The sequence below is a fragment of the Panthera onca genome, chromosome A2 (genome assembly GCF_046562875.1).
Source record: "Panthera onca isolate mPanOnc1 chromosome A2, mPanOnc1 haplotype 2, whole genome shotgun sequence".
Lineage (NCBI taxonomy): Eukaryota > Metazoa > Chordata > Mammalia > Carnivora > Felidae > Panthera > Panthera onca.
The window spans coordinates 154,847,344-154,871,625 of record NC_138340.1 but is presented as its reverse complement, the minus strand read 5'-3'; the positions used below and the strand labels follow the sequence as shown (position 1 = coordinate 154,871,625).

General features: G+C 52.8%; 1 protein-coding gene across 2 annotated transcripts; it reads right to left on the bottom strand.

Moving 5' to 3' along the window:
• Window positions 1-1,099: 1,099 nt before the first annotated feature.
• ADCK2 (aarF domain containing kinase 2) lies at window positions 1,100-20,068 on the bottom strand. Of its 2 annotated transcripts, XM_060633279.3 has the most exons (8): window positions 18,184-20,066; window positions 16,134-16,280; window positions 13,564-13,692; window positions 11,441-11,536; window positions 8,908-9,159; window positions 7,396-7,524; window positions 5,584-5,637; window positions 1,100-1,530 (listed from the first exon to the last, which is right to left on the bottom strand). In XM_060633279.3, exons 1-8 carry the CDS (start codon window positions 19,114-19,116, stop codon window positions 1,387-1,389), a joined length of 1,884 nt encoding a protein of 627 aa, XP_060489262.1. In that variant the 5' UTR covers window positions 19,117-20,066; the 3' UTR covers window positions 1,100-1,386. The 2 variants fall into 2 exon arrangements, with proteins under 2 accessions (XP_060489262.1, XP_060489263.1); XM_060633280.3 differs by lacking the exons at window positions 1,100-1,530; window positions 5,584-5,637 and adding an exon at window positions 6,422-7,114 and having other exon boundaries at window positions 18,184-20,068.
• Between the last annotated feature and the right edge of the window lie 4,214 nt (window positions 20,069-24,282).

The following is a 24,282-nucleotide window of genomic DNA, read 5'->3' as shown; positions in this document are numbered from 1 at the left end:
ATTAAAAAAAGACCTGATAAGTAAAATTGCTATCCATACCCCTCAAAAAAACTGCCCCAAATGATCCTATGTGCAACTAAACCTTCTTTGCTCCCTAAAAGACAAAGGGGAGGAACTTCATCCTTGAGAAGGAAAGAGTGGAAGAATCTAGTCCTGTGGTCAGACCAGAACTTCCAGAGAGTGGGAAGGCTTGACTTACTACTATCTAGAGCAGCGGTCTCCAAAACAAGCAAGAGAATCCACTGTGATGTGGGAGAAAATACTATTTTTTATCAAAAAGAAAAGAAGAAGAAGAAGAAAGAGAGAGAAAGAAAAGAAAGAAAGAAAGAGAAAGAAAGAAAGAAAGAAAGAAAGAAAGAAAGAAAGAAAGAAAAGAAGAAAAAGAAAGAAACTAAGTTTTACTGATATTGGCTCTACAAGCTGACCCTGGAACCCGCTTAGTCCAATGGGGGCCCACCCGTTTTGGGGAACTGACCGTGAGTGGGCCCAGGGCAGAAAGGCAGGCAGTGGCCTCCTTAATTCATTGCTGGAGAGTGTCACCGTGTGCTACTGCAGATGTCGGGCCCTGGTTTACAGGAAGTTCTCATTTTGTTAGCTCTGTGTTAATATCAGCCAAAATTAACCCTGGACGAATGGGAAAGGGCCTGAACACTGCTCAGAGACTGCAGTATGAATGCTGATATGTGAGCACCGGGGAACTTTAAGAAAATGGCAGAGATGATTCCGTCCCTGTCCCTACTGTGGCAGCCATATTAATCACTTTACCTGGTCATAAAATTTAGCAGGTCACCAAAAAATATGAAAGATTATCAAGAAGATACTTTGAAGTACAGCAAAATTTGCCCAGAGCATATACCGTGCCTTCAGAGATCTGCTGGTGGCGGTAGAACCTGTATAAAACTTCTAAATACGTTATGTGCGTGCAGGTATGTATGTAAATAGATTCAACTTTTCACTAGGAGGGTACCTAATCAAAAACATTTGGAAGCCATGGGTCTACAGGATTCTGTGACATTTTCTAACCTAAATATCAGAGCACTTGCAGGGCCTCCCTGATTGGGAAATGTACAGGGTTAAGAAGAAAAGAGAGAAACGAGAAAACAAAATAACTAAGTTTATTTGTCCTCCTCCGCGGAACATTTTCCCTGAAAGTCTCCCTGACACCGGGCCCATCTCCCACGCTGAACGGAGAGGAGTCTCCCCTCCCTTTCCTTCCCCAAATAACCCAAAGCTTTTCACACAGAAGCCTGAACCAGGTCAGAGTGCCAGACCTCGGCATGCCTTCCACGCGTACCAATTTGAAAATGTCCAAGCTGCCACAGGGGAGGCTGCCGGGGGTGGCCTTCAGTTCTGAGACGAAAGCCCGCTGCCTGCCGACGGCTGCGGTCAGCGGGAGGACGACGCTGGTCCTTTCAGAAGGAAGGGCTTCGCTGCCTCCAGGATGTCCAGTTTGGGGTCCAGGGAGCGGCCAAGCCCCTCCAACACCATGATGGCGAATACAATGGAGGCGAAGTTGCTCTCTAGCTTTACCTGAAACAGAAAAACTGGTTCTTGCCAAAGCCCACCGACAGAGAGAGAGGATCCCGGATAACCATGAGACCGTCCACTCCATGCCTGGGATTTCTACCACCTACCTACCACTCCTCTCCCGACCCCATCGTCTTCCCCACCATCATCCAGTCCCCCAACCTCCCCTCTACTAGAAATATTGACGGAAAATCTGGGGGATGAAGCACGTACTTCTCTAGGGGTGTGTGTGGATGAATGACTTAAAAATGATAAAATGACTATTTCACAGCTGCACGAGGGTCATCCTTCAAGAGCTGCAACGGCCTTTGTGAGACCGCGCAAGTGGCTTTGCTCAAACAGCATGGCTGCCTCCCCTTTGGAGCCAGGGGAATAGTAGCAGCGATTTAAGTAAATTACTCAACTAGTCCGCAAACGTACTGTTCTCCACATGCTAGAGAAAGGAAGCTCAGGTGCAGGGTGGTTAAGTGATTTATTCCAGGCCGCTGCGTGAGGGAGAGTAGAGCCAGAATTGAAACCTGGAAGAGCAAGAATCTGCTTTTCGAGAGCACAGAAGGTCAGAAAATGGAAGGCTGACTCAGGGGGAAATACTCTCTGTTAAAAGTGAAACGTTATTGGGGCGCCCGGGGGGCTCAGTGGGTTAATCGTCCGACTCTTGATTTCGTCTCAGGTCATGATCTCACGGTTCGGGAGTTCGAGCCTGTCGGGCTCTGCGATGACAGTGTGGATTCTCTCCCTAACCCTCTGCCCCTCCCCCGCTGGCACACATGCTCTCTCTCAAAATAAATAAAACTCAAAAAAAAAAAAGGTAAAGGGCATTTGTCTCCGTTAAGACCTGAGAAGTTGTCTGGGGGTCAGGTCGTGCTTCAGCACCACCAGAAATGTTTTCATTCTTAACTTAAGCTGAGGGGTGAGCTTGTGTTTGTTGTATTCTTTCTTCCACTGTTTCTGACAAATGTATATGTTTTTTAACATTTATTTTTGAGAGAAAGAGAGAGAGACAGACAGAGACAGAGCACAAGCAGGGGAAGGCCAGAGTGGGAAACAGAAACCGAAAGAGGCTCCAGGCTCTGAGCTGTCAGCAAAGAGCCCGACGCAGGGCTCGAACTCAGGAGCTGTGAGATCATGACCTGAGCCGAAGTCAGAGCTTAACAGACCGAGCCACCCAGGCTCCCCTCTGGCAAATATTTTATTAAAAAATTAAGTGTCACTTGAATAGACATTTCTCCAAAGAAGATGTATAAATGGCCAACAAGCATATGAATAGATGCTGAACGTCACTAATCACTAGAGAAACGCAATCAGAACCACAAGGAGATACCACCTCACGCCCGGTAGGATGGGCACTAGCAAAGAGCCGGACTGGATCCTTTGTAGATTGGTGGCAGACAGGTAAAATCACGCATGGAAAAGCGGTACAGAGCTTCCTCAAAAACTAAAAAAAAATACCATATGATATAGCAGTCCCACTTCTGGGTAAATATACAAAGAACTCGAAGCAGGACCTCAAAGAAATATTTGCACATCCATGTTCACTACAGAATTATTCATAACAGCCAAGAGGGGGAAGTAGCCCCAATATCCGTGGCTGGGTGAACAAATAAAGAAAATACGGTGTAGACATATGGTGGAATATTATTCAGTCTTACAGAAGGAGGAAACCCTGTCACGTGCTACAATATGGAGGAACCTCGAGGGCATGATGTGGAATGAAGCCAGTGACCAAAGGACAAATAGGGCGCGATTCCATTTATACGGGATATCTAGAGTCGTCAAAATCACAGAAACAGAAAGTAGGACGGTGGTTGCCAGGGGTTGCCAGGAGGAAGAAATTAACTGAGAGATGCCGATCAACGGATATAGCTTCCATTTCGCAAATTGAGAAAGTTCTAGAGATTTGTTACACAACAATGTGAATATGGTGGACACCACTGAACTATGCACTGAAAATGGTTAGGGTTAGGGTGCCTTGGTGGCTCAGTCGGTTAAATGTCTGACTTCAGCTCAAGTCATGATCTCACGGTTCATGGGTTCGAGCCCCACATCGGGCTCTCTGCTCTCAGCACAGAGCCTGCTTCCCCCTCTCTCTCTCTGCCCCTCTCCCGCTCAAGCACACATGTGCGCTCTCTCTCTCTCTCAGAAGTAAATAAACATTAAAAAAAAAACTTTAAAAAATGGTTAGGATAAATGTATACATATATTTTACCTATAAACGTTTTTGTTAAAAAATTAAATGCCTGGTGAAGTGTCCAGAATTCGGTACTTGTACTAGGTACCTGTCGGCTCTCCCATCCTGGGAACAGCAACGATAACAGCAAACACTTCAAGAGCTTTGAACCACTGTGTCCCACACTGTGTGTAAGGAAGGCTGTCTGCGGAGTTAGAGCACGGGGGACAGGAGGACAAAGCAGGAAGAGTCCGGGCTCTGTGGTCAGACGGCCGGCACCCGGGTCCTGGCATTACCACAGGCGCCGTGTGGCCGTGGGTTCGTGGCTGGGCCTCTGGGCACAGGTGCCTGCCTTGAGGATGTTGAGGGCTTTAAATGGGACAGTGACAACATGATATAGGGCGCACACAGGGAGCCCCTGCACACTACTGTGGTTACTCACGGCGGCCCTGGGGGCTGGGAGGCGCTCATTCAGGTCAGAGCTGGTGAGCCTGAGTCTTGGCCACCTGCTCTGCATCGTGTGCGACTGAACTCCCAGGAGCGGATGTTCAGTCCTGTTTCCCTCCAACCCAACTCCCTAGCGATGACTAAAGCTTTCCCCAACCCCGAGGCCGTATGGAAGCCTCCTGCAAAACAGAACGTGTCAGAAGTTTTGGAAAGCATAAAGTTTTTTACCAAAACCCCACCAACAAAGCCAACTCTAGAGTCAAGAGACAGTTGCAGGGGGGCAGGGGGGAGGCTGTGCCACGCACAGTTGGTGGGACGTGGGGAGTCACTTAGTCCTTCCGTGCCCCGTCTCTTCATTCAGATAACACGATAGAGATCAGACCTGCCTGCGGGCATCGTCCTGAGATTTAACGAGAAGCTGGATGCGCAACGGACCCAGGTGGTAGGCGTCCTACACGAGCCAGCGGCACCTGTTATCTCATGAATCCATAGGGTACTTGGAGACCCCTGGTCTGTGAGTCTCTTTTGTCCCAAGCATGCTGCTACTGCAGAGGAGTCATGGAGCAGCACAGAGAGCACAGGACTGAGAGACCTGGTTACGTGTCAAGTCCCGGCTCCACCACTGAGGCCCGAGAAAGAGAGCAGACCGGCCTCCCCCGCTGTGCCTTCTGTAGAGTGAAGGCGCCGGGCCAAACAACTTTAGGACTCTCAGCTCTGTGCTATGATCCCTGCCAAAGAGCTGCCTCCTCCACGTGGTGTTTTATTACCAGACTGCAGAGCCTCACGGGAAATGATGGGAAAGGCCATCTTCAGAGGAGAATCCTCCCTTCCCCACCCTCGACGCCTTGGCTGGCGGCTTCACTCTGAAGAGTGGCCCAAGACCACACTTCATCATGAGCAGATAGAGCCGAGGCAAAGGCCAAGGTGAAGAACCATGAGGCCACTTCCCCCTAAGGGACTGGGGCAGGAGGCGAAGGCCAGGACAGCCCCACCGGGGCCTCTGAACCCACCAGGACAAGAGGCACCTCCTCTTGGGCCACCCTTGGCCCCGGGACTTTATGCCACACGGGAAAGAGGTAAGTATGACTTACGTTAATACTAAGCATCACTAATGAGAACTGAGGACGGAAAAGGCATGAAAAGCCCGAGTGAGGCGGTTCTGGCATTTGTGAAGACAGCCGGGTATTCGTCTCTCCAGCTGGGTATCGCGGGTACTTGGGCCGCTCGACCGAGGGGTACTCAGAGTCACCGTGAGAGGGAAACGGCCCGCCACGCCCGCGTCAGCGAACACAAACAGCACTCGCCACACGAATGTCCGCCAGGACGAGATCGCACGGAGGGGAAGTACCTCCCTCCACCCTGCGGCCGCCCTCCGGCTTCCCCAGACGCCTGCCCTCCAGCCTGAGCAGCGCGTGGAGGCTCAGCTGCGCCTCGGGCCTCACCTTGTGAGTCATCAGTAACTTAAAGACATTCGACAGAAGGCTGGAAACTTGAAGCTGGAAAACAGAATAAAACGGACTGCGGAGTCCCCACAACCACTTCTGTACCTTCCAGGTCCCTGTCCCACCCCGTCCTACCACCCACCCCCGCCCCTGCCCACAGCCACAGCCACAGCCACACACGTGCACCCACCCAAACACACACACACACACACACACAGCCACACAACCACTAACATACAACCACATACACAACCACCCCCACACTACCCCCCCCACACAACCACATACACACAGCCACACACACACACCCACCCAAACACACACACACACACACACAGCCACACACACACACACAGCCACACACGCACACCCACCCAAACACACACACACACACACACACACACACAGCCACACAACCACTAACATACAACCACATACACAACCACCCCCACACTACCCCCCCCACAACCACATACACACAGCCACACACGCACACCCACCCACACACACACACACACACACACACACAGCCACTAACATACAACCACATACACAACCACCCCCACACCACCCCCACACACACACAACCACACAGCCACACACGCACACCCACCCAAACACACACACACACACAGCCACTAACATACAACCACATACACAACCACCCCCACACCACCCCCACACACAACCACACAACCACATACACACAGCCACACACGCACACCCACCCAAACACACACACACACACACACAGCCACACACGCACACCCACCCAAACACACACACACAGCCACAACCACCAACATACAACCACATACACATACACAACCACACACACACAACCACACACCCACACCCACACACATCCACAACCACACCCACACACAAACACACACACCCACACAGCCACACATGCACACACACACACACAGCCACACACACACACAGCCACAACCACATACACACACACAACTACACACCCACACCCACAAACACATACACACAACTATACACACACCATAACCACACACACAAACTACACACACACCCACAACCACACACACACCCACCCCACCCCACCGACCCGCCCCCCGCAAACACACACACCAGACGTCGGGAAAGGGGCTCTCGGACAACTTCCAGAAAGGACCGCATACATACAAGCCCAGCTCCCATCGCACAACTGAGTTCCAAGCCCCCCGCCACGGTCTAGCCTGGGGGCCCGTGGATCCCATCCCTCTCGGCGCACAGAAATCTTAGGTGAATACACCACATGGCCAGTGCCAGTGTGCCAGCTCCTCGCTACAGGGGGCCCTTCCTTGCTCTGACTTGCTCCTGCTAGTGTAGGCCATGAACTTGGCAAGAAAACGGGTTAGAACTGTGTATAAAACACCGAGTGGGCTTTGGTTCGGCTGTAAATAAAGGACACGAAGGTTAGGCATGTCCTCTGGCTGCTCCGGGGCCTTCGTCCTCCTTCCCTCCCCACTCAGCTGAGCTCCAGACACAGGCGAAGCTGCAGAAGGGCCACAACCTGGATGGGGGATGGGTGGGAGAGTGGCACTGTAAATGTCCCTGCCCCAGCAGCCACCAGGAGAACCTGGTCGAGGAGTCACTCTTGAGAGCCAGGCCTCCAGTGGGTCGCCTTGCACCCGGAAGACGTGGGCAGAGGAAACGTGCGCTCTCTATCTGCCTTAACGCTCAACCCCACTCAAGACTTCTCCCTGCGAACAGGTCTCCCTTCAACCTCTGCTCCATCCAAGGGCAAGGGCAGTAAGCACCCCAAGGCCTCTGCCCCTCAAGTGGCCTGCTCACTTTTTCCAGGGTGATGGTGTTCTTCCTGGCCTGAGTCACCAGGGCGGCCATCTCGGCCTTGAACCGCTCCACGTCCCTGCACTCACTGGCCCGGGCGTGATGCAGGATGAGCTCAGCCACTCTCTGGCCCTGCAAGACGTGAAAGAAAGGAAACTCGGTAGAGTCAAGAGGCCATAAAACTGGACGCTCTGCCCAAACTGCTTTGTATTCTAGTTGCTTCCACCTCAGTTGTCTACCATCCTGAGCTTTTCTAATTATACCCACTCCAAAATACCTGGTGACCAAACAAAGACTTTCAAAGCCTCTGTCGGTCTCTGGGAGCCCACAGGCTCCAGTGCAGTCAGGGCAAGGGGCTGTGTTCGCCTCCTTCACCTTCAACAGCCACACAGGGGACGGGGCAAAACCAGTGCCCTGCTGCTCGCGCTCCACGAGGCACTGCCGACCAATCAGCCCATCCCCCAGAGTCACCAGGACCTGCTGCTGGACCGGACCAGCCACACTCTCCTCGTGGACTCTCTCCCCGCCCGAGGAGAATTCCCTCCTCACACCCGACCTGACCTCTGCGCTCCAGCCTTCCGCCTCCTCTGCCCAGGGCGCCCTCTGACCAGAGAGCCTCCCGGTCTCCCCGGACACCCGAGCGGTCACTACAATGCCTTTCACCTCCCACAGAGCCACCCCAGGAGCCAAGCTCTGTCTCCCCCACCTGCGCAGGGGAACGTCCCCCCACCCTCCACCTGCCACTGCACCTCAGTGTTTAACCTTGGCCCAGGGGATGCTTTCATAAGGTCTCAGGCTCGAGCCTTTGGTTTGTCCCCTCAGAAGCCTCCTAAATAAGCAGAGCCTCCCCTGAATTTTGCCTTTTTGTTTTTTAAACCAGCTCTCTCTTTGGCAGGGTCTTTTTTGCTAGAAAATTCCACATCATTGGCCAGAGGGTTTCTTCACTGTCACTCTTGATGTAGTACCTGAAGTTGACTCTGTGGAGGTTTTGCTGAATCCCTTTCTATAAATAATCACTCTCAGCAACTGGAGCCCCTCCGAGCCACAGGGTTGGGGGTTAAAGACCACTCCAGATTCCAAGGTATCTCCCCACACTTGGAGAGTAAGGTCTCTAAGCTGCTGCTTCTCACCAGCCTGCCGTCTTGCAGCAAATGGCCCAGGCCAGGCCAGCCGTTATTCAGACGAGAAGCCGGCGTTCCCAGTGCCCACCCACATGCCTGCTGAGGAGGGAAGAGAAACTACTAGTACGAAACAGCATTCGGGATGCTGTCCCAAACTGTGAGCTGCTTAGAACGGGCGTCACGCGTGGGCATCGGCGCATTCTGACCAAAGACCCCTTGGATAGCTTCGTTTCCTCTCCTCTCCTTCCCTCTCCCTGCTCCACTCCACTCCACCTGCGTCCATCAAGAGCACCCCCGGCCAAGGCAGGCATTAACAAGATTGACAAGGGAAACCCCACGGTTTCCAAGAGCCTAAAAGATCATCTCCGATTCCCGCCGGCCCAGTGGGTCTCACCTGGCCCATCGCCACAGCCATGAAAACTGCCCGGAAGTTGCTCAGGTCGGCCTCCTGCAGCTCGGCCACGATGCCGGCATCCAGCAGCACCAGGCGCAGCGGGCATGGGGCAGGTGTCATGGCCATCACCAGCGTATTGCAGACATCCACCTGCTGCAGCTGTGCCTCTTGACTCTTGGAAAGACCGTCGGCGCCCTGGACCAGGATGTTCCCAGGGTGGAGGTCTGCATGGACAAAGTTGTCCACAAATATCTGGAAGGAGATCAGTGCCATTCAAGGCTGAGTCACCACCCCATCACCACCAGACCACACGTGAAAAAGCTTCCGGGACAGGGGTGGGGGCTGCCTGGGTGGCTCAAGCGGGTAAGTGTCCGACTCTGGCTTTCAGCTCAGGTCATGATCTCAGGGTTCACGGTTTGTAAGTTCGAGCCCCACATCGATTGAGTACAATGGCAAAGAGGTGTACATTTTATAAAGCCTCGTGGCTTCTGTTCTCACTTCAGAATCTGTACTGCCGAAGGCCAGGTTGACATTTTTAAGAGAAAAGTTATTTTCAAAGTAAAGAACATTAAAAAAGATTAGAAGGGAACATGAAAAATCAAAGGCCAAACTGCATTTCAAAGGACTTATTTTTATACTGTAGTTTGAGCAATTGATATTCTAATCACGAATTATCTACTCATTGTTTAAAGGTTCCCCCAAATTCTATATTCTTAAAATTCGAGGAACCACCTTTTTAGAAAAACATTTCATTAATCAGACATCCCCTCCATTCCCTCCATCCGTCCACACGGTAGAGTCTAACCATGATACCAACAACCCACACTGGCACACAGCATCGGGTGGGTGGGGAGAAGTGGCTTCGAACCCACTAAGCAGGAAAGAAAGCCCCAGGACGATGCCGGACAGGAAGTCAGGTGTGACTTGGTGGGACAGGATCTGCCTCCTATGAAAGCTCATCTCTGTGGTCAGAAACCACCAGCAATCCTTCCAAAGGGGAAGAAGAGCCTCAGAGGCTCTCAGGGACACCCTCCTACTTCCTACTGGCTGCAGACCCAGGCCAGAGGCCCTCCTGGGACAGGTTCTGGCTGTGAAGGAGGTAAGAGAGCCCGCTGCCCTGGTGAAAATCCTGGAACTAGAGAAGCCAGGGCTGGCACACCCGCAGGATGTGGTTTCCAGAGGCTGGCTGACCCCTGACCCCGGGCTGAACCTCCTGGCACCTTGCTGTCCCCTTGGCCCCCCAGCTTTCACCCCCATCCTTGATTCTGCAAGCTGGAACCCATCACGATCACCCCAATTCTGCGTGCTATTTCCTGCTGCCTTCCCCCCTGGCTGCCCCCACCGCACCCTCCCCTCTGGCCCAAGGTGCCCCTTGGAGCCCTGTTGCTGGGGACAAAGTCCTCTCCCCACTGAACTCCCACTGCACCGACTGAGAGAACACCCAGCTCTCCCCAGACAATCCAGCTTCTCTGGGAGTAGCTGGTGGTAGGGGGGGTGGGGGGGGGGGGTGCTGCTGACTTTCCACCAGAGGCCAGAGGTGGAGTCGAGGCCTGCTCCGAGCTCCTCTTCTCACCCCTGCCCTGCTCTGGCCACTGGCCTCGGCCCCCACAGCTCCATGCCAGTCACGCAGTTTCTTTCTTCCCACTGTGCCGACACACCTGGTTCCTTCTTACCCGTATTCCACATGCTGCAGACCTGGGCTCATATCCTCTCTCTTGCCTACAACATGCCATCCATCCCTCAGCCACTCCCTTCTGTGCCAACTGCCAGGGAGAGTCCAGACCCTGGATAACCTCAGTGCCCACTTTCTTTACTCCTACACGTGAGCTGCTATCAATGCCAGTTGCTGCTGTTAGTACTAATGATGACACGGAAGCTAACACTGCTTAGGGCTCCCTATGTCCTTTTACGGGCATCAGCTCATTTACATCATCAGGCTGAGCCCTCGTAGGTGACACCTAGACTTCCTCTACATCTCAGCTCAGATGGCGTCGCTTTCTGAATGAATCCTGAGGCTAGGAAGGGCCCCACCTAAATGACCCTCTTGTGCCTGTGTATCATTTACTCATTTGTGGCCTGTCTTCCCAATGAGTGACAGTCCCATGAACGTTGTGATCATATCGGTTTCGCTCACTACTGTAAAGTCAGCACTCAATTTAGTTTATTGAGCACAGAGAGGGTGCTCCATAAACACTGCTGAATGAATGAAGTACCATTTAACATACGGTATCTTCCGCTGTTTGCCTAAACTGTAGGCAACTTGGGCAGAGCCTGGGTCTTGCTCCCCACTCTTCCCACCGCACCCTGCATGGTGACCAAGCACATGCCACCAAGAAAGCGCTTAACAGAAAGATGTAGAATGAACGGTCGTGGTGGGTGGCTCAGCTCTTCCTAGAGCAGATTTTCAAGATGGCGGCTTGCTGCTTTCCTCATCTTCCCGCCCATGGGAGCCGACCAGTGTCTCCACCATCTTCCCACGTGAGATTTGACCACATGCTGGGCTGGGGCACCCTCTCCATGCCCATGAACTCACCATCTTCAGAAGCATGTTGATCCCCAGACGTGCAATCTTCTTCTTCAAGTCTACAGGAATCCCCGCCTGCTGGTAACTGGACACAGGCACACTTTCCTTGAAGAAAGGTCAAGGAAGAGACAGCTTTACCCTGAAAAGCCCGCCGAACACCCCACGTATTCCTCATCCCCACGTGACACATGGGCACTGCCTTCCCATCCCTACTCTTCTCAAGAGTTTTTCCTTCCTTAGAATCCCTATGAATCTGTCACCCACAAGTTAATTTTAATCTACTTACTTATCCCTTCTAGAACACTTCTCAAAGGAAAACAAGTCCCATTTTACAGAGGAAACCCACAACTCTGCCCCCCACAGGTAAGAGATGCTGTAAGATGGTGGGAGAACACAGGAACAGACCCCAGGAGAACTAGATTCTGATCAAGAGTCAGTCAACAGGGACATGAATGAGCTCTATGGCCTTGGGCAGGGAAACGGAAAGGACGATGAAAGGGCAGAGACAAGAAAGAGCTAGTAAATAAACAGTTCACACAGGTTAGTTATTTAATTGTCAAAGCAGCCCGCTAAGACAGATCTTGTTATTCCTCAGGAGCAAATAAAAGAACTAAAGCCCAGAGAGTTTAAATAACTTACTCAAGATCACACAGCTAGTAACACCGGGTCATTCGTGTCACTTCCCTGGATCTCACCATTACTATCTTTACAAAGGAGGCTGAACCAGGCAACAGCTAAGGGCAATGATGTGACACAAACATTTGCTGAACACTTTCTCTGTGTAAACTCTGCTGAAGGCATCTTGTATTCAATGTGTCACTATGTCCTGGAACAACCCTATGAGGCAGGGGCAGGTGCCTGCTGTTATACACCAAGAAACTGAAGTCACCAGCAAATAAAATGGAAAGCAGTTTTTCCGACAGAACGGAAGAAGGTATTTGCAAACGACATATCAGATAAAGGGTTAGTATCCAAAATCTATAAAAAAGCAAATAATCCAGTAAAGAAATGGGCAAAAGACATGAATAGACACTTCTCCAAAGAAGACATCCAGATGGCCAACCGACACGTGAAAAAATGCTCAACATCACTCATTGTCAGGGAAAGACAAGTCAAAACCACAATGAGATACCACCTCACACCTGTCAGAATGGCCAACATTAACAACTCAGGCAACGACAGATGTTGGTGAGGATGCAGAGAGAGAGAGGATCTCTTTTGCACTGCTGGTGGGAATGCAAACTGGTGCAGCCCCTCTGGAAACAGCATGGAGGTTCCTCAAAAAATTAAAAATAGAACTACCCTATGACCCAGCAACTGCACTACTAGGTATTTATCCAAGGGATACAGGTATGCCGTTTCGAAGGGACACACGCACCCCAATGTTTATAGCAGCACTATCAACAATAGCAAAGTATGGAAAGAACCCAAATGCCCATCAATGGATGAATGGATAAAGAAGATGTGGTATATATACACGATGGAGTATTACTCAGCAATCAAAAAGAATGAAACCTTGCCATTTGCAACTACGTGGATGAAACTAGAGGGTATTATATACTAAGCAAAATTAGTCAGAGAAAGACAAAAATTATACGACTTCACTCATATGAGGACTTTAAGAGACAAAACAGATGAACATAAGGGAAGGGAACATAAGGGAAGGGAAGCAAAAATAGTATAAAAACAGGGAGGGGGACAAAACATGAGACTCTTAAATATGGAGAACAAACAGAGGGTTTACTAGAGAGGTCTGTAGGAGGGGGCAATGGGCTAAGTGGGTAAGGGGCGTTAAGGAATCTACTCCTGAAATCATTGTTGCACTATATGCTAATTTGGATGTAAATTTTAAAAATAAATTAAATTTAAAAAAATAAAATAAAATAATAAAGTAAAATAAAATCTCTGTCAATTTGACATATGAAGAAAAAAAAAAAAAAGAAAGCAGATTTTCAAGTCCAGAAAGTCTGAAGCCACGCCCAGGCTCCCAGCCACCCCGCTACACGACCTCCCTGCCTCATGCCATATCTGAGTTGCCCTCATTTTCTCTTGGCTTTTGCCTTTTCAGACTGAACAGCGGAGATGGCCCAGCTGTGAGTGGAAAGCACAGCCTGGGAAGCGCTCACTCTTACTTCATAAGTTTCCACCAAGACGTCCCTGGTGACAAAGGGACGCAGAGGGGTGGGGAATCTGACAGAATTCACATTCAGGAAGTTGCACTGGAAGTGTTCTAGGTTCCGAGCTTCGTAACGCAGGTCGATCTAGAGGGAAGTGGAGAGAAAAGATGAGGGGTAACCTGGGCCCAGGGAGAGCAGTATCTGGATGGCCAGCAAGCTAGTGAGTCACCACGTGCAGCGGCCTTCTGCACCTGCCTTCTTGCAGAACTCCTCAGGAGACAAGGGAGGGCGGTTTTGGCTGCGGGAACTCCTGGAAGCCACAGCTGCAGACCCCCTCGCCGCACTTGGACTCCACTGCCTCCCCGCTATTCCCTCTCTGCCCACCCCGCGTGGCTCCAGGCCACGGAGCCCTTGCCCACGTCCCAGGGCTTTCTCTCCTGTGCTCTCCGGTGGCCCTCTGGCCTCCACCAGCCCTAGACCTGTCCCCCTCTTGAGGTCCACCTCCATCAGGGGCCGGCGCTGCCCTCTGCCCACCGCGCTGACGCAGCTCCCTCCACTCGGCAAGCCATTCCCTTGCCACTCAAGGGACCGCTCCCATCTCTCCAGGCACCTGCTACCGGTGCCCTTGATGACCCTGTTCCTCCTGAACAGTTCTCTTGGCACCCACCCTTCCTCCCCCGGTCCTCCCCCTGCCTCCAACCGCTCCGTCTAGGTCTGGTCTCCTGGCCACTCCTCCCCTGTGTGCCCCCACGCGGTCTCAGCTGCTGACCTCCACCAGCCTCCACTCTCCCTCTCCATCCCCTCACGTCCTCAGCCAGCACCTCCTCACGACAGAACCGTGGTCTCCCGTCCAGACCCCGCTACCAACTCCACACTTCTTTTCCTAGAAGCCCACACTCCGTGTCTTGAATGGAGTCCACCCTTGAACTCCACGTCTCAACGGAATTTACTCCCCCCACCCCCCATGCAGCCAGTCACCTGGGAGTCACTGCAGATTACCCCTCTCTTGTCCTCCACATTATTTGTGACTCCAGGCCACCAAGGCTGCAGCCACACCTCTCTCGGATCCACTCCCCGGTTTCCCCCTCACTACAGCTCCCAGGGTGACTCCCAGCCAAAAGAGGCACTGGGCTCCTTGACCCCCATCTTCCCTCTCTCTAATCCATCTGCTGGTGCCCCCTACCACCTGTAGGACGAAGCCTAAATTCTTTAGGATGACATCCAAGGTGGCTCACTGTCTGGCCCCCACTGCTCTCTTCAGCTCCATCTCTTTGTGCCTCCCGCTTCCTCCACCTCCCAGAACTCTAGCTTCAGCCAGTCTATTCGGTGCTGAACATCCTGGCCTGCCTCATGCTCCCCATCCCCTTCGCCTTCCTTAGTCCCTCTGATGGGAATGTTCTTCCCCCATTTGGTCCAACCGTAAACACCACTCACCTTTCAAGACTCAGCTGGAGTCTGGGGAGCCTGACCCTCAGGACAGAATGACCACTTCCCCTCTCGGGCCCCAGCTCTACCCACGTGAACCTGGAGAGACTCCTACTATAACTGGGATCGTGCTCTTTTTGCAGGTATTTATGGGCCAGTCCCCTTCTGCGTACTATATATTCCTTATGGACGAGAAAATCTCCCCCATCACCCCATGGTGTCTATCGGACTTGGAGGAGGGGTGGTAGGAATGACAGTGATGCAGAGCTGGTTGCTGGAATAGAAGCTATTTCCTCTATTTTAATTTTCTTTTATCATGGAAACTACCTTGCCCGCAGCATAAAGCAAAGCTTTCTAAACATTCAAATGCATCCCCGCCGGGGACTTAAAACCTTCCATCAGAGGACAGAAATGAAGACTGAGCACCTTGCTTTTGAAAGACGGCCAGTTTCTGCACTCTCCAACAGGGAGCCAGTGCACTTGCCTACTTGAAGCCCCGGCTGCCCCCAAAACATGTTCACCAAGTCCGGCTACTTAAACAAGTATCCCAAGGGTCCTGGACAGGGAGCAGGTCCTTGTCTACTCAAAAACCCTGGAAACGAAACAAAGCAAAGGCACAGTGTGTGACTTCACTAATTCTTCTCACCCTGGACATCAGCCATCGATTGTGGCACAGGTAACACAGATGACACAGGTAACACCAGGATCCTGGTACTTTCCTCCCAGGCGCTAAGGAAGATGGTGTTTCCCAGGCACCCTTGCGGTGACATTGGGCCCGTGCGATTAAAGCTCTGACCTGTAGACTAAGAAGGCCACAGTGGCCTCTCTCTCCACTCCACACGGACCCTAGATGACCCAGGTTGAAGATGGCAGCACCAAACTTGGGAGGAAATTGGGTCCCTGGATAACCATGAAGTAGAGTCCCCTCTCCCTCCTTTGGCTCATCTGCATGGCACTTTGATACAAGAAATAACCTCGCTGCACTTGGCCTCTGAGATTGGGGTATTCTTGGTTATGTCAGTTAGCAGTACCTACCCCGACTACTACACCACACGAGCCACGACATTCTAGGAAATCACGCATTCGTTCAGCATTTACGAAACGGCCAACGGCAAGAACTATGTTAGATGCTATTTACAACCGAGGGAAGGAGGCTTCACCTGATGGACCATGAGCTTCTCAAATTCCTCCACAATCTCCGGCAAGCTCAGCCACTTGACTCCTGGCAAAAGCGCGAGGACTCGGCTGCCCGTCTTCATCAGCAGCAGGTCCATCTGTACCTGAGACAGCAAGCCAGGGTGCAACACCTGCCAGGAAGACAGACAGAAGAGGGATCAGGAGGGCACATTCACCCAGACAGGGCTGGGTCCCACCATCAAAGGAGAGCCAAGCCTGATGCTCATCAGAGCAAAACCGGATGGCGTCCCGACACCCGGGATGCTCCTGCCGCCCTCACTCCCATGTGCCTTCGATAAGGAGATGCTCAGGGCAACTCCTCTGTGCTGCACTTGGCTTTGCTGGGAAGAAGAGATGGGCTTTTCCTTCCAAATACATTAAGGTTAGGTCAGTGGCTCCCAAACATTAGCAGGCATAAAAGTCACCTTGGGGTGCCTCGTGACAACAAAGACTGCTGGGCCTCCTCCAAGACCTAGTGAATCACCTACCCTGGGGATGGGACCAGAAATCTGCATTTTACTGAGCCAGCGCACCAGGTAAATGAGTCAGGTAGTCCAAAGCCTGAGTCGGATAAGGATCTAGAGTCACAGAACTCCAGCAAGGATGCACCACGGTGGGACGGGAAGAGTCTGCTTTCAAATGCCTGTTTATTCTGCAACTCTTGCCCAGTCCGAAACTGGGCACGTACTCAACCTCTCAGCCTCCTGTTCCGCTTTTTAAAGTTTTCTGGCTTTTCTTCCGTTTTCTTTTTAGAGAGAGAGAACACATCCAAGTTGGGGAGAGGGGCAGAGGGACAGAGAGAGAATCTCAAGCAGACTCCATGCTCAGCGTGGAGCCTGATGCAGGGCTCGATCCCACAACCCTGGGATCATGGCCTGAACCAAAATCAAGAGTCGGACACTCAACCTACTGAGCCACTCAGGCGCCCCTGTTCCACTTTTGAAAACATGAAGATAACAGTCCCTATCCCCACTTCAAGTCCTTTCCGGAATAAAATGGGAATATAAATAAATAGAAATTAAAGAAATGCCTACTTCAGAGGCACCAAGAACAGATTAAATCATGCATCTAACATGCAGAACATAACATCTGTTCTTTAAGAACAGATTAAATCATGCAGGCACCCACTCCTTGCCTTCCACAGAGCAGAGGATACTTTGGTCCAGTGTTCCCCAAACATGCCTACTCATGAGAATCACTTGCAGCCTTTATAAAAAGACAGGCCTCAGCTTCCTCTCTTGGAAAGTGTGATTCAGTAGGTGTGAACTGAGGAACGCTTGGGAGGGTTTTTTCCAAGGAGGTGTAAGAGAGCATCAGACCCCTGCTACCTGGGTCGGCCAGACCCCCCGGGGTCATGCTGAAAAGGAATGGAAAAGTGTGGAGACTAAAAATTGATGGAGCCCAGGCAGGGGTGACTAGAAACGAAGAGGGGCGCCTGGGTGGCTCAGTCGGTTGAGCATCTGACTTCGGCTCAGGTCATGATCCTGCGCTTCATGGGTTCGAGACCCATGTCGGGCTCTGTGCTGATGGCTCAGAGCCTGGAGCCTGCTTCGGATTCCGTGTCTCCCGCTCTCTCTGCCCCTCCCCCACTCTGTCTGTCTCCCAAAAGTAAATAAACATGTAAAAAAAAATTTTTTTTAATAAAAAAAAAGAAATGAAGAGACAAGGGAGCCACTTCTGTAAAAATGAAGACTGCCATCTTGGGCTCACCACATGGTATCTAACCTAGACTGTCTGTGACTTACCCTGACCCCAGAGTAGTGGGTCCATTGGGTGGTTCCTCTAGCCACAGAGGCAGCGGACCCCAAACCCTCTTCGTTTGCCTTTACTGGACTAGTCACGCAACCACTCCCTAGAACCAAGAAATAACAGCTTGCAAAGCATAGGCAGTCAGATAAAGGTCAAGCTAACAGAAATCAGTGGAAGGTAATGTGGGGTGATTTGCAAATGGGGGTTTCTGATCGGGGACAGCTCTGTGGGGTCGGTGAGATTTTTAGAGACAGGAGGGACAGGTGACAACATCAGAGCACTTACTTTCACTGCCACAGGGATGAGGTGATCTGGCTCAGACTGGTGGGCAGGTGCTGAAGACTGAGACAGGACTGCATTTGATCCATCCGGGTCAGCTTTAGGGAGGAGCAGCCTTTCTAGAAATGACTGGTCGGCAAGACTTCCTTGAAACTTCGACCCCTTTCCCAGGGGTCCAAAGAGCTCTCCCAGCCTCCCGACTGCCCCAGCTTCTGAAGAAGGCTGCAGACTGGAGGCCTCGGCAAGTCTCTGGATGCTGACATTCTCCAGGAAGGCGGGATTTGCACGTGCTTTGTACACTTGGGCCACACAGCCTGAACCCACAGGTTCCTTCTTCTCAAAGCAGAGGACCCTTCCCCAGTCTTCCCCAAATGCCTGCCGCAGGAAGTGCTCAGTGTGAGTCCAAGGGTGGGGGGTCACCTGGACATGCAGCTTGGAGAACTGGGCACAGAAAGCCTCCGAGAAGAGATCCCGCCGGGTACTGGCCCACTGGCCCAGTTTGATGTATGTTGGGCCCGAGGTCTCCGTGGCTTTCAGAAGCAGATAGAGCCAGAGGCTGGAGATGCTGGGTGCCAGGTAGGTGAGGGGGTAGAAGAGAAGGAGGGGGAAGAATTTCATCAAGAGAGCCCCAGCCCGGAGCCAGATACGAAGGTGCAGAAGGAGGCATCCTAGCGGCCCCTCTTGGGAGACTCTCTGGGGTGGCCCATTTTCAGCTAGGTCACTCCAGCTGGCTCTTTGCTGGCACACGCTCTCAGGGCCCCCCTCACCAACGTCTCCATAGGCTGAGATAAGTTTGGGTAAAGTGCCAAGCAGAAGCCAACAGAGTCTGGCATTACGAGAGCACCCAGATGATCTTAGAAGGCCGAGTTCCTGTCTGAGCTCAAAACCTCTTAGGTACGACAAGCAGACCCTAACAGAAAAACGCCAGGGGGTCACCATCCTCTCCCAGAGGTCAGGTCCCCCGCCTAGGTTGCCCGCCCTCGACTTAAAGGGCACCCATCTATGTTCACGCTCTGGGCAAGGCTGACATGAGTCCAGGCCACAGCTGAGTATCCCACTTAAAAGTGGGCCAGCAGCGAGATGCGGCGACGCTCAGAGCCCGCGTGCAGGCTAACTATGCGAGTGCAAGCGGAGCTCGGTCTGGCTCCCGGTCCTGCCCTGCAGGGAGCGCCCCCTAGGCCTCGCAGCCCGGCCCCTCCGTCCCGGCTCCACCCCGAGCTCCCTCCCGGTACCTCGCCTAGACCTAAGGTCCGAGGCCGCCTGCGCCTTCGGGGGCTTTCAGAACTGCACCGACTGCGAGGGCCGGAGGGGCCGAGCCAGACGCCAGGCCAGGCCCAGAGCGGGGACGCGACCTGCGGCGAGGTGGCCGCGCAGGCGGTGCCACCCCACTCCAGGTCGCTGGCCGGGCACCCGCGGAGGGCCACAGCGAGGAGAGGCTGGGTGGAGGTGCGGGTGAGGGTCGTGGCGCAGAGCGCGGGTGCTGAGAGCCAGGAGGGAGGGGTGCGGGGAAGGCAGGAAGGTACACCCGGGTCAAGGGATTGAAAGCCGGGGCGGTGGGCAGTACGGACCGCCGAAGACCCAGACCCCGGGTACCAGGGTGGGAAGGAGCCTGGGGCCGGGAGGTGGCGGGTGGGGGCTGGGAGGGGCGGGTGCAGAGACCCAACGTTGAGGGCCTGAGGATCCGGACGCCGACAGCGGGAAGGGTGTGCGGAGGGCCGGCGATCGGGTTGGAGAAAAAGGGGGAGAGGGGCGAGGAGAGCGGGAGTCAGGCGGCCGGGGTCCGGGAGCCCAGAGCGGAAAGGGCGTGCGGGGGACAGGGGATCCCGGGGCCGAGGAACCCGCCGCCGAGAGCCCGGGACCGCGTGCGGAGGGCCGAGGATCCGGCGCAGAGGACGTGCCGCCCGCGTCTTCCGGGAGCGCCCGGCGCGCCCGCTCGGGCACCTCCCCTTAAAGCGGAAGCGGCGCGGACGCGGCGGAGGCTCGTCCCCGCCCTCCGCTCCAGGACTGCATAAATCGATTTCGCGCAAAACTCGAAGGGCCCTTCACGCCCTCCCCTTCTGCCCGTGCTCTGGGTCTCCATGGACATCTTTGCAGCCTTCCTTACAGAAATCGTGGAAACGCGCAGTGAACTGAAAGCCCGGTCTGCACACAGGTTGAGTGTTCAGCTAAGCAGAATGTGAGGAGGGTCGGGGAGGGAGGTGATCCTTGGACCAGGAGTACCAGGCTGCATTAATCTAGGGATGTGTTTGGACATTGGGGAGTGGCTAATGGCATATTCATTTAACTAATGCTTTTTGAGCCCAATACGTAACTCTTAAGCAGAATCTAGTAATATTATCGAGGCTCATAATATGTTCTGTTTTTAATTTTTTCAATGTATTATTATTATTTATTTTTGAGAGAGAGACAGTGAATGAGCAGGGGAGGGGCAGAGAGAACGGGAGACACAGAATCTGAAGCAGCTTCAGGCTCTGAGCTGTCAGCACAGAGCCCTTTGCCGGGCCGGAACTCATGAACTGCGAGCTCATGACCTGGGCCAAAGTCGGAACCTTAACCCCCTGAGCCACCCAGGTGCCTCGAGGCTCATAATATGTTCTGAACTAGGTATCACGCTAGGCCCCGGGGACGTGGAGACCCACATCCTGACTTTACAAGCTGATCACTTATGAGGGAGATCCCACAGGGGAACACATAATGTACAATTTCCAAGTGTAACACAGCATGAAAGAAAGGAAGAATCGGAAGAACCCAAAGCATGGCGACTACTTTGGACAGGAAGGGAGAGAGGCATTAGGAGTGGGAGGGTGTTCAGATTCATAAAGAGTAAAGTCCTTGGGGCGCCTGGGTGGCTCAGTCGTTTGAGCATCCTGCTTCACACAGGTCATGATCTCATGGTTCTTGAGTTCAAGCCCGGTGTCAGGCTCTGTGCTGACAGCTGGGAGCCTGGAGCCTGCTTCTGAATCTGTGACTCCCTCTCTCTGCCTTTACCCCACCTCATGCTCTGTCTCTGTCTCTCAATAAATAAATAAATACACCAAGGGGCAGAGAAACAGAGGTGATGGTGGGGGTCGTGGGACGCTAGTGGTGGTGGTGATGGTGGTGGTGAAGGTGCAACTTCTTAAGGAGCTACAGGCACCCAAGCAGGTGAAGTTGAGGGATTCCTGGGGCCCATGTGAATGTCAATGAGCAGAATGATGTTATCCATATTAAGGTACATGGACAGCAAAATCAGTTATATCAAATATGAACCCTAAGTCAGAACCTGTAAGGGGCAGCCTTTAAAAATCTCAGATGTTGCTGCAGTCAAGCTGCTTCTCACATGGGTCATTTTATGCAATCTGTTTCAGGATGTGTTGGGGCACCTGGGTGGCTCAGTCGGTTAAGCGTCCGACTTCGGCTCAGGTCATGATCTCGCAGTTCGTGGGTTCGAGCCCCGCATCAGGCTCTGTGCTGACGGCTCAGAGCCTGGAGCCTGTTTCATATTCTGTGTCTCCCTCTCTGTCTCTCTGACCCACCCCTGTTCATGCTCTGTCTCTCTCTGTCTCAAAGATCAATAAACATTAAAAAAAAAAAAAAAAAAAAAAGGATGTGTAACAGCAGGAGTGTATTTGGAATGATGAATGAATTAAGAGACTAAATATACAAACAGGGGTGCCTGGGTGGCTCAGTCGGTTAAGCATCCAGCTCTTGATTTCGGCTCAGGTCATGACCTCATAGTTTGTGGGTCTGAGCCCCACATCGGGCTCTGTGCTGACAAAACCGACCCCGCTTAGGATTCTCTCTCTCTCAAAATAAACTTAAATAGAGAGAGAGACCAAATATACAAACAGACACTGGCCAGATATATGACGGTGGAACTCTGACCTGCAGCCTCTGCGGTAATAGGTCCTGGACAGTCAGGGCTCGGTCAATGACTGCCAGCTTCTCTAATTTTCATCCCCAACTTCCATCTCAGGACCAACCACGGGAAGCCAGATGTCTACTCCAAACCGGTCACAGGAGATGCCCAGGCCCCCAGCGTCCCTGTGCCAACAACCTCCAATTAGGGCCCATTTGGTGCTTTTTTTTTCTGTATAACCTGTCCCCACTAGCATTTGAGTCGCCACTTGTATTTGAGTCTCTGCCACATGCAAGTGATGATGGCTGACTTCCTTGCTATAGAAAGCTCTGGATACACGGCCTCCGTTTGTTCTCACTTGGGTGATCTCCGTTTTTTTTCCATAGAAATTTTCGTGACACCTAAGCCCGCTAACTATTCATAGCTTCCAGTTCTTGGAGACGCTCCTGCGTATGCTGTTAACTCTGCCACCACTAGGTGGCACCATTCTCTCGTGACCTGCAACCGAGGCTTCCTCGGGGTTCCCAGACCTGACGGTGCGGGAAGAGAATTGCAAAGGCCCACCTGGCTGTGCTTATCTTTTTACGTGATCCAAATGACTGTGATTTTAGCATTTCCCATGGAACATTGTGACAGAGCAGATGTGATGCAGGGCCAGTGCTTGTTCAAAGCCCCAGGATAGGGGATAAAGATGCAGGATTGGCTGGCTTCAGAGTTCTCAGCCTCAGCACATTTGACATTCGGGGCAGGATAATTCTTTGTTGTGTGTGAGGAGGGGTGGGCAAGGGGGAAGGGAAACCTAACGGTGCCTTGTAGGATGCTGGAACCCACTTGATGCTGGAAACCCCCTTTCCCGATTATGACTTTAAAATATGTCTTCATGGGGCACCTGGGTGGTTCAGTCGGTTGAGCGTCTGACTTCGGCTCAGGTCGTGATCTCGCGGTTCGTGAGTTCGAGCCCGGTGTTGGGCTCGGTGCGACAGCTCAGAGCCCGGAGCCTGCTTCGGATTCTGTGTCCCCCTCTCTCTCTGCCCCTCCCCCATTCACACTCTGTGTCTCTCTCTCCTTCAAAAATAAATAAACGTTAAAAAAAATTTTTTAAATATGTCTTCAAACATTGCCAAATGTTTCCTGGGGAGCGAGTTGCCCCCAGCTGAGAACCACTGGGCTTAGCTCCTTTGGAGGACAGTTCTCTGTTGAGACCCTTTCAGCCACTCCCCCCTCAACACACATACTCGTTTTCTTCAGAACAGGATATCAGCGAAGGGAAAGCCCGGAGCACGCCTGCTGCAGCACCCCCTTCTTCGTCCTGCCTCGAGCAGACCCTAGACCAGCGTGTCTCCGGCGGGGACTTGAGCCACCTCCACTGAAAACACCTGGGGAGCTTGTAAAGCTGCAATCCCCGGGCCCCACCCAGCCCCCCTTCATTAGGACCCCTGCTTCCCCTCCCCTCCCAATACAAGGGCCCTATCAGGCAAACAAAAAGTTGGAGAAGGACTGACTCTATCCTGCCCCCAGGTCCCGCTTGGTACACCTGGCCTGCAGTTGGCGCCTAAGAGAGCTGGACCTTGGCATGAAAATGCTGGCCGTGGGCCACCCATGTACATCTACTCCTCACGCCTGCAGAGTAGAAAATATCAGAAACAACACTGGAAAAGGACAGTCTGGGACGAGGCTGAAGCAGGCGGGCTCGCCCACCTCTTTCCCCACTTGCCACAAAGATTGTCCCAGACCTTCCTCACGCGGGCCCCCTGGCCGCCTTCCGCTTTCTCCTTTCTTTCTCCTTAGCGGGCTTGTCAGAGGAATTGCCCCTCCTCTGAGTCCCGCTTTCCGGCTTTCTGGGGTTGCTCCGGCACCACCCGGGGCAGGTGCCGCTCTTGTGCCAACGCCAGGTGTCCTGGCAGGTCCCTCCCTCCTCGATGAGGGGCTTGGCCATGCCCACCTTTGAGGCCCCTTTCTGCTCTGCTCTGTGGGGCCCCACCCATGCGCAGCTCTGATGTTCCCGGGCCTTCCACGTCTCTGCTGTCAAACCGGGCCCATGACACCAGTAGCCCCGGCTAGTGGTCCTACTGGCAGAGCCACTCAGGTCGTCCTGGGTCAGACGGCTGGGTACTTCCGGGCTCTGGCACTCATTCGCAGTGGCCTTGAGCAAGGCACCTACCTCTTTTTGGCTGTGTCTGCATTGGTAAGAGGCTATTAGAACCTCCCTCCTAGCTGGTCTCTGCAGCACCTTAACATTACCTGGCAACACTCAGCCATACGGGGAA

Coding starts and splice junctions, on each gene's coding strand:
- ADCK2 (XM_060633279.3), bottom strand. CDS start 19,116: ATGGTGACCCCCTGGCGTTTTTCTGTTAGGGTCTGCTTGTCGTACCTA. Junction 16,281..18,183: donor TCATCCCTGTGGCAGTGAAA/GTAAGTGCTCTG, acceptor TCTTCCTGGCAG/GTGTTGCACCCTGGCTTGCT. Junction 1,531..5,583: donor AGTTACTGATGACTCACAAG/GTGAGGCCCGAG, acceptor TTTCTGTTTCAG/GTAAAGCTAGAGAGCAACTT.